Here is a 10,542-nt window from a genome sequence, read left to right on the forward strand (position 1 = left end):
AATTATTATAAATTTAATTTACTATTGTTTTAATAAAAACAACATTTCCGTACCAAGCTACATATTACATTTTTTTTTCAACTTCACTGTTGAAGCAAGAAAGTAAAATCCTAAGTATTAAAGATTTTGAAAACATGCCTTAATATTTCCCCTATCAATGCTCAATTGACAGATCCCCGGCATGAGCAAAGTGTATCATCCGTGTATAAATAAATTGTGTGTAGGTTTTCCCCGTTTGAACGGCAACAGCTGCACAGCTTTTGGAAAATTGGGAAAGCCACTCGCCAGCCGAGTTTTCCGCTGGCGGCGGCGATCAGTGAGCGAGAGTGCGTCGTCGAGCGAAGACACGGAACCCAGAACCCAGAGGAAAAAGTATCCGGCGGAGGAAGAACCAACGGGAAAGCTGTAGCCAAGTGAAAGTGTGAGGAGATATTTATAGAAGGCCACGGCGCACACATACTGGTACAATCGAGCAGCGGACGAGTATATAGGCCGTACATAGGCAGCTCGTGAGATACACACCCGGAGGAGAGTCGGAAGCCAGGATGACGGATGTGCCGGAGCCCGTGCGCAAGTGCGCCAACCTGTTGAAGGCCACCAAGAGTGACACTGAAAAATTCGCGGCCCTGTTTATGGTCACCAAGCTGGTGAAGGGCAAGGACTGCAATGCGGCGGGCAAGAAGCTGCTCTTCGAGACCATTGGCTTTCCCTTCCTGAAGAAGCTGCTGGTCTCCAAGGATCTGCCCAACGATTGTCCGCCGCTGGTTTACAAGAGCGTGGCCCTGTCGATCCTCACCTGCTTCTGCCAGGAGGAGGAGCTGGCCACCCACAAGGACATCATCGACGCCATACCCACTCTGCTGGAGATCGTCGAGCAGGCCGACGACGAGGACTACGAGGATAATCTGATTGTGGTCAGCGAGGCGTACAGTTGCCTCAAGAGCATAGCCAGCCATGAACCGGGACAGCAGGCGCTCCTGGCCACCGGTGCCATCCCCAAGATGTCCCAGATCTACTCCGCCCAGAGTTTCCAGACCGACGAGGCCCTGCACCTGATCGTTCTGCTCGTGAAGCAGTTTGGCGTACTCTCCTGGCCCGAGGATCCCACTGCTTTCCACGCCCTGATCCAGAGGATTGCCCTGGACATGGAGACCGATGACACGGAAAGGAAGTACGAGCTCTGCCGGATTCTGGCTGATATCCTCATCACCTGCCGGCGTGAGATCGTAATCAACTCGCTGGAGGGACAAATCTGGCCCGAGAGCTTGTTCAAGGGCTGTGGCGACATCCTGAAGGCCAAGATCGGGCCCAAGCAAAGGGATCCCGCTCTGCATCTGATAGCCACCACACTGCAGGTGCTGGGCATCCAGTGGGCCTTCATGGACGAGCAGAAGACATTCTTCCTGCAGCTCCTCCAGCTGGGAGCCATCGAGGTGCGCATGCAAATGGATGAGAAGAAACTGGAGACCACCTTCAAGCAGGCGGATCTGCTCAGCTGCTGCTTCTCCATCCTGGAGGCCTGCATCGAGTACATGGCCACGGATCAACTGGATCTGGAGCCCAAGGAGAAGCAGACCACCTACACGGCCCTCAAGGGCGCCTTCAACCAGGTTCTGGCTGTTTTGACCAGAGTTAGCCAGGACAAGATCAGGGAGAGCACCAATCCCAGGGATAAGAAGTTTGTGTTCGCCATCGTGAAGGTTCTGTCCGCCTGGTTGGCCCAGGAGACGACGGCCATGAGACCGGCCATCTACAAGCTGCTGCCCTTCATGCTCAAGGTGGCCAACGAGAGTTTCCAGGAGCTGAAGACCTGGAGAGCCGGTACCCGGGAGGGCGAAGCACCCATCGACGTGCTGAGGATCATGCTGCCCGCTCTGTGCCACTTTGCGGTGGAGGAGGAGGCCAGAAGGGTTCTCTTCACCCACAAGCAGGATGAGGTGCTCCTGGAGAGCCTGGAGTTCTACTTCAGCATTGCCCACTGGAAGAGGCCGCCAATCCCACGAGCCGAGCGCCTGAAGAGGATGAACGAGCCCGATCCGGTGCCGACTCCCGAGCAGCAGGCGGAGATGAAGGTGGCCAGGAGTGCCATTGTCGCCCTCTGCAACATCCTGATGAACTTCACCGTTCTGGAGCCCAAGAAGGCCGAGGACGGAGCCACCTTTGCCAATCTGCTGAAGTTCGTGGTGGAGAATCTGCCCGAGCTGAAGGACACGCCCGACAACCTGGTGATCCACGGCAACCTGGCAGTCCTGGGCCTGTTGCTGCTGAAGCAGCAGTCCAAGAAGGTGAAGCAGAACGACTTCTCCATCTGCCGCTACATCCAGGCCACCATCCGCTTCCTGTGGGATGCGTACAACATCGACGAGAGCAACGACCCCACCGCCCTGGTGGTCTCCATCGCCTACAAGGGCTTCTGGTCGGATCTGTCCGAGCTGTGGTTCCTGGGCATGCAGACCATGTGCGGCGTCCTGCCGCTGGTGCCCTGGCTCTCCGAGTTCGCCCTGGAATCGGGCTGGGCCGAGGGTATTGTGAAGACCCTCAAGAAGGTCAAGATCGGCACCCTGCCGGCCAACGTGAAGTCCGCGTACGAGGACTTCCTGTCCCAACTGGTGGACGTCAACGGGGATGTGCAGGCCGTGCTCAAGAAGGCCGATGCCCTGCGGGTCTGCCGCAACCACCGGATGATGGATCTGGGCAAGAAGCTCTTCGGCGACTAAGCCAAAACAACACTCTCCTTCTCTCTAGAGGCATTTTTTGTGTGTGATCTGTGGACAGGCGAAAAATGGGAAATATTTTGTATGGATTTTATTCTATTTTATATGCTCTATTTTAATGACTAAATACCTAAATTTATAAAAAAAAATAAATAAAACCAATTTTAAAAACACATCCGGGCATAAATTTTCAGATTTGGCTTTCCTCACAAAAAATGTTTTGCCATTCGCTTTTCGGATTCGTTTTCGTTTGTTCAGGCCAACTCAACGGAATTAGTTAAAACTTTTGCTTGTTTCCACTTTTGTTGTCCGTTTTATTTTCGAACAAAAGCAATATGTATGTACGGGAAAAACACGTCACATTCGTATTTTTCGCAGGCCAACAAATAAAACAGCGATGACGAGTGCAAAGGCTGACCGAAAATAATACTAATAATAAGTGAAATTTAATTAAAAACATGCAGCTAAACTTTTTGCCCAAAACACGGAGCGGAAGCAGGGAATTAATAATGTGCTGACGTGGAGTGACAACTTTTTTGGCTTACTATTGAGGAGGGGAAATGCATGTAACATTTTTGCGGACAACTTTTCCCGTATGCTGTTTGTTCCACGAGATATGCAGATAGGCCAACATAACTCGTAAAGTTAAACATTGTAAGAGAACATTGATTTTGATAATTTACGTTTTTGTGGAATTTTTCAAAATTTACATTTACAGGAAAGGTGAATATTAGTCATAATTAGATAACTAACTTTCTACACTAATTAACTAAATGTAATAAACGGAATATTCACCGCATTCCTAAAAAATAGCCCCCATTGTGAACCATTGCCAATCTCATTAACTCGACGTCAAAGTTGAAAATCCCAAAATTTTCACGATTTCTCTGATGAAAACCCAAGTCTAAAATTTATAATAAATAATTAATATAATTAGATAATTATCTACTCCTAAATGTTGTTAAATTTGTAATAAAGGAACAAATTTAATAGTTATTAACTTCACATTTTTATTTTGGTTCCCTAACTTTATAAAAATATTTGATAAATACATTACAAGTTTTGCCTCGGCTGTGAAGTATTTTATTTAATGTAGAATAATGTACAACATCAAAGTCATTCCCTCAATCGAGTTTATGTTGTTTAAAGCATGAAAGAAAAAACGCAAATATTATAATTATTCCATTTGGTTTATTATTTTAATTGCCCTACACATTTTTTCACTATTTTTTGCTGCCTTTCTTTTGTGCATTTTTGTGAGGATTTTTGCACCGATTTATTAACACAAGGACATATTTTAAATACCTTCAAACACATTGCTTCATTATGTATTTTAATACATTTATGTTGCAGCTCGGATTAGGCTTGCCACTGTTAATAGGCTAGGTGTTCTTATGAAAATGGTTGTCGTTAAAGGGCTTATCGGTTAGCCCACAGATTCGGCCCGACTATATCCGTATCAGAGCGGATTTCCCCCGCTGAGATGGTAAATTGCTTGTTAGCAATGGATGAAAATAGAGGAGGAGCAGTAGAAGATGGCGAGGCAGCAGCTGCTAACCGAAGCAAAAGCCGGGCATAAATCTCCAATAAATCTTAAATACATATTGCGCTGCCTCGACGGCAGCTCCACTTCTGGCCCAAGGAATACATATTATGCGAAAAGTATCGCTCAATCGTGCTATCTGCCACTATGAGAGTCCCCGCCCAGCTCAACACCTGCCAGCCATTTCTCTTCTATATCTGGGAGTGGGCGTTGGGGTTTTATTACGATATAATATTTTATTGTGTACCTTTAGATGTTTGGATATTTGGCTCCTCGCTACATTTGAGTTTCAACCCTTTTTGGGCGCCAATCTTTTTGCTGGTCTACAGTCGACGGTCCACAGTCCGCAGTCCGCAGTCCACAGAATGTGTAAATTTGCCTGAGCCGTTTGTTGTGTTTTGTCACCGGAATTGCTTAACTGTGCCGATTCCCGGGGAGTTGGAGGAGTGAGCTGGTGACCCGGCAGTGGCTTTGGATTTTGGGCTATTTGTGCATTTGACAAAGGTAATAAAAGGGGCCTTTGGCTTTTGAAGAGCCGTCGCCTGCTTGTTGATTTTGTTGCTCTGTTTGTTCAGCTCAAAGCTATAAAATATATACAAATATATACGGGAAAAATGTATTTTTATTTTATTTTATTTTGTTGCTGTTTGTTTACCTCATTTTTTGGGAGAGCAAACATGCGCTGGCATTTTCCGTTTCTGTTTGTGTTCTGTGGGCTTAAATGTGTTTGCTTCTAATTAAAATTAAAAGGTTTTTGTGGCTGACAACTGCGTGAAGGAAATTACAAATGTCAAGCACATCTCTATAGCTTAAAGCCCTGGCTTAAGGTGCAATTGTGGTGCATGGCAATTGGTACTGCACTCAATGATCCATTAATTTAGCCAGTGGATAGCAGGAAAGCAGGCGAAAAATTAGAGCTCATGTGGCACTGGATTCAAGAGGTTGTTGCAGCAACAAGTTGAAGCCACCTTGATTGCAATTAGTAGCATTCTCCGACTTTGTTGCCACCTTAATGAAATGAAAACAGAGTTGAAAAAAGGTAATGAAAACGGCGAAGCGAGGGAAATTCAAGCCAAGTCCGCACTTCATGGCAACGCTTTGAGGAGGACTCGTTGACAAGGATCCCCGTCCACAAAGTCAACTTCTTAAGTTGTAAGCTTTGTTTCGCTTTGTGGAAATGGGCCAAGTATACACGGCTGTTGTAATGGATCATCTGCGGGTTTAGTAAATAATTTGTGCTACTCAGAAAATCAGATCATTTTATTTATATTTTTGATTTACATTTTAAACGGCAGAACAGTAAAGCACTTGCTCTTGCATATGGAAACCATTTAAAAGAAGTTTTATTTTAAATTAAATTAATAAAATCTAGGAAATCCTTTCATCTATAATTTCTGACGACAGATTATCTATTCAAATCAATAATGAAGTACAGAAAGATATTTGTAGTTGAATGGAAACTTACGTGAGAAAAAAGTAAATTAAATTAAATTTCTTAATTTTAATTTTTCTTGAAGAAATCCCATAAATATACAAAAGTAGCTGAGAACGATCATAGGAGGTGTTTGCGCGGAAGGACTTCGAGCCATTTAACCTCCCTGCTTAACATCCAATAACAATATCAGCGACTTCATGCGATTTTGATTGCCAGATTCAATTGCCACTTGTTGGTGCAAGCATTACCCCGCAGCAGAAGCAAAAGCAGAAGCAATTGCTTAAAGTGAAAAGGGTGCGGATGATGCACGCACAAATGCGCACCCCAAACAAAGTCGTACTCAGATTCCTCCCCCGAATCCACCCCAAGCAATAATAATGCGAAATAAAGTAAATGCTGCTCACAAATTTCCAATTGAACGTAATGGTCGATGAGGGGTGGGCATTAAGGAATGCTCTTAACACCTCTGGCCGACTGTCTAACCAGCGGGGAATTTGTCCGCCGCTTAATGTCTTGAAGAATTTCGAGTCCCACAACAAATTAAAATTAATGCAGAGCCCGTGGACATCGAGGATTGCCGAGGTAGCAGTAGCAGATGTTGCAGTCGAAACTGGGCAAGTCATAAATTATTCAGGACACTTGTCAGCCCCAACTGGCAAGTATCAGAGCCAGAGCTCAGTTCTCTGCTGGACATCCGAACATATGCCGCTGATGGGGACTTCAAACTTAATCCCGAATAGATATCGGATGGGTTAAATTGCAAATTGAATTTTATCAAATTTAAGCCTTGACCTTGTCGAGAATGAAAGGCATGTCGCAAATTTTATAATCCCCATAAATTTTGTACGTCCCATTGAACTTGGATTATCGCATTCGGTCAGAGGCGGCAGCCTCGCTTCATATTTTCCTGTGGGTGTTTTTCGGGGGGTTTCTTTTATTATTTCGGGTGTTGGTAATTAAATTTGTCATCACGCTCAGCTGGCAATTGGTCGTGGGTCAACGGTCATAAAAACTGACGCCCAAAAGTAGGCAAGTCGCCGAAGAGCCAACGAAAGCGAATTTCACCAACGAAGAGTCCTCTCTCTTACTTTCTCTTTGGCTCGTATTTTTGTGGGTGTGAAGCTTTTGTCCCAAAGCTCACCTGGCATGTTCTTGTAAAGCTCGCCGCTTGATTCTGTTTCTGTTATTTTATTTTCTTTCCTTCGCTGTTAATGATGCGTTAAATGGCCATAACAATTAACGATAATTGCTTTTCAAGTTATTGTCTATAATGTTATTTAGAGTTGTACGGAGGAGTTTGGAATATTTACATTTGCATAGTTATGAATGCCATCAGGCTCACAGTTATAGCCGCCATTACCCTTTAGCTCCCTCGATATCTTAATCAAAATTTTGTGAAAAGCCCTCGCTTTATGGCAAGGAGGTCACCCAACGAGTGCACTTGTTGCCTTTCAATAAATAATTTTTATTACAGTTTCGGTGAGTTTGAGGTGGCACACACAACTAATCCCCCGCAAAACAAGGATCAAATTACCTCGCAATCGAAGTTCAAAACAAAAACAAAACGAAACGATTGCATTTTTTTGGGTCTGGGGTTTTGGGGTCCTTTGGCAACATTTATGAAACATTTTCCCCTCCTCTATTTCGAATTCAATTCAATTCAATTGCCCGCCCACGCTTCGTATACGTAACACAATAAATTATCAAGGTACCGAAAAAGTCCGCACGTGGAAGGGCTCAAATTCAGGGGAACAGGAGAGATCGAGTTGGGGAACCACCCTCCCGAAGGCAACGTCAAAGGTTAGTTTATGCCTCTACCCAATTCAAAACACAATAAATACTGCAAGTGGGCGTCGGTTCTGTTTGTTTGCCAGCTCTGTGCTCTTCGATATCAACAAGAAATTCAAATAAATGCATTTTAATGCCAGCAGCCTTAGCCGAGTGTGGACGCTTTAAAAGCTTTCAAATAGAATAATTTATTTCCCTCTCTGGAGGCGATACTGTAACGTGGGCGGTGGGCGTTGGGTGGTTGGCAGTGGGCGTGGGAATGGGCTGGAAATGGGTGGTATGCCACCATCGATATCGCCGTACATTGATGTGTTAATTGCCGCAATTCCATGGAGGCCAAGGAAACAGGCAATCAGATAGATCAGGGTTGCCTATATCTCTGCGATTGCAATTGAAATATTGTTTGAATTAATAACATTTATTGAATCAATTTTCTGATTATGTGCTTAGCAATTGAACATTCGGTAAGCCCTTATATCTGTGAAATTCTCTTGATAAGGCCTGACAACCCTAAGGGCAATTTCCGTTGCCTTGCATGCACCATCACCCCCAATAATTCTTACACATTTTGTGTAAAAGTATTTTCCTTTTCCTATCTTTTTTGCTTCTCTCGCCTTCCTGAAACAATGCATTTTATCTTGGCTCTTACACATTTTATTTTTACTCTTTTCCATTCAGCTTTGACATAAGAACACACGCACACACACACAGTTGAACGTGGAAACGCACATGGAAGCAGAGGCTGAGACGCTTGCATATTGGGGTGAACCAAATGATCATATATGATTTCATTTTGTATATTTATGGTAATTGTAAAAGCACATAGTATACCTCCAATTTAGAAAAAATAAATTTATAAAAATAAATAAATAAATGACAGTGAGAATGAGAAAAATAAGGAACTGATACTGTTTTACATAATTTTTTCCATAACAAAATGGTACGATTTCATATCAATATGGTACAAAATCTTATATTCGGAAATATCATTTTCATATGAACACAAATGGGACCAAAATTGATATGAAAAAATAACCGACTGATGATTTTTTTTTGGTTTTTTTTCTCTGTGTTAAGATTATATAACTGGTTTTTGCTAATTTCTTATAAATAATTTTCTGAAATATTGATCTCTTTGGTCAACCCCAGAATACAACTTATAGGCAGTCCGCCTGCCGCCCGGAATTTCCCGCCACCTTGCGTTCAGAATGCAAGCCAGTATGCATGTCTGCACTAGATACGATACTACAACTAAATACTTAATTTTGCTCTTTGCCGTTGCCTTTGATTCTTTTAATTTTCCACAGCATAAGGGACATTGGATGGGGTAACTAATACAGATGTCTACGTTGTCTGGCAGTACTTACGGCCTACGCACGCACACACCCACACTAAGGAGGCGCAGAGGGGTGTGGAAATGTGGGCGGGATGTGGGAGGCGGGGTGTCTGGCTGACTGGAAGACAGCTGTTTGGAGCAATGGGTTCGATGCGACTGCAGAATAAGTCGGTCTTTCAACGCCAGCGGACGTTGTTTGTGCCTTGTTTCCATCCCCTGGGCTAAATATTACTCATACGCCGCGTGGCGCGATCACTGGCGATGCGGAAGTGAAATTGTTTTGTGATTGAAATGTAAATAAGCAAAGCCTGCCAAAACAAATATCGTGTTTATCATTGAAAATATGTGAAAGTGCAGACCGCTGATTGACGCAGGCATCGACGAAAAATGCAGTGCAGCCATGACGTCTCTTTTAATAAATCTCTTTGGAGCATTTATTATTCGTTGAAAATGTGAATTTTCTAATTTCTCTGAAATATCAATTTGGAATGAAACTCGGAAGAATTATTTAATGGGCGTTCGCTGCGCGTTCCATTTTTATAAACTTTTAGTTTAAAGTTACCGAAAAGAAATTCAGTATTTCAAAAGTAAATTGAAAGAAAGAAACAAGCCATATTGAACTGTTGACAAGCTGCCATTAAGTGCACACTGGTTGAGATCGCTCAAAAATACTCCAAACTAATTTAAATTTTACTTTAAACGTACATATTTTTTAAAATACTTTCATTTCAACACATTAAAAATAAATACAACTTGTAATTATATTCTAGAGTATTACAAGGTACAAATTTTAGCATAGTCTAACCTTGAGTGAGCCGATCATCGATCCCTTTTTTTTCAAGAAACCAAAACTCTGTATTTTTGTATATCATTCATTGACCGGTTCGATTGTTTAGTCAGATGTTTTAAATAAATTACACATGCTACTAGGTAAACAAACATTCGGCATTGGAGCAACTCAAGCAATTAGACATTTAAGACCATCGAAAATCGTATTCGATTTTCTCATATTCACTGAGCGATAAAACAATTCTATTTCTTCAGTCCACCCAGCCTTCCAGAATGCAGCCGAGTGTTTTCAAAATGCTTAAATGCTTGTTTGACACATTTTGACATAATGTTTTAAAAGCGAGACAGTTTCAGTGCCTAATGAATGATTTATTGAGTGGGCTCCGTCCAGAAATTTCGGAAATATTTATTTGGCATAATTGGTCTTGTTGTCTTGGCGACTGCGTATTTTACAAATACCTTGCCTCTTGGGGCCAGGGGCTATGCAATGTGTAGGTGTTTCATTCGAAATTTCCCCGAATTTCCTTCGATTTCCATTTGCCCAATGCTAATGTAGAAATCGCAGAATGCCCCGAAGGGCAGACAGGTAATATTTATCTCCAACCCGCCCCCAAATGAGCTCACATTTAATACGTGGTCGGAGGTAAACACGCACACGAATCGTATCTGCCGACATGTCTAATAGGAAATTGGCCAGAAGCGGCTAACTATTTGAGTTTCCCTCTGTTCCTCAGATCTGGTGGGGTATCGTAATACTAGAACGCCCGGACTTGTATAAAATAAACAGGCGAAGGTACAATAAATTGAGGCAAACTTATTCGTGTGTGTGCCGGCCTGAGCAACAAAAGTACAAGAAAATACAAATATCGAACACAATGGAAACAATAATGTGCGAAACGATTGGAAATGCGCCACAGTCGCTGACGCTGTCTCCACC

The 10,542-nt window shown here is 43.2% G+C and overlaps 1 protein-coding gene across 1 annotated transcript; it reads left to right on the top strand.

Annotated features, from left to right (window-relative positions):
* Nucleotides 1-242: 242 nt before the first annotated feature.
* Neurochondrin (neurochondrin) lies at nt 243-2,887 on the top strand. The gene has a single exon (XM_017142084.3). The coding sequence runs from the start codon at nt 546-548 to the stop codon at nt 2,715-2,717; it is 2,172 nt and encodes a 723-aa protein (XP_016997573.1). The 5' UTR covers nt 243-545; the 3' UTR covers nt 2,718-2,887.
* The last annotated feature ends 7,655 nt before the right edge of the window (nt 2,888-10,542 follow it).

This window comes from Drosophila takahashii, chromosome 3R (assembly GCF_030179915.1).
Source record: "Drosophila takahashii strain IR98-3 E-12201 chromosome 3R, DtakHiC1v2, whole genome shotgun sequence".
NCBI classification, from domain to species: Eukaryota; Metazoa; Arthropoda; class Insecta; order Diptera; family Drosophilidae; genus Drosophila; species Drosophila takahashii.

What these genes read in the sequence shown, in the direction of transcription:
- Neurochondrin (XM_017142084.3), top strand. Translation starts at nt 546, where the DNA reads ATGACGGATGTGCCGGAGCCCGTGCGCAAGTGCGCCAACCTGTTGAAG.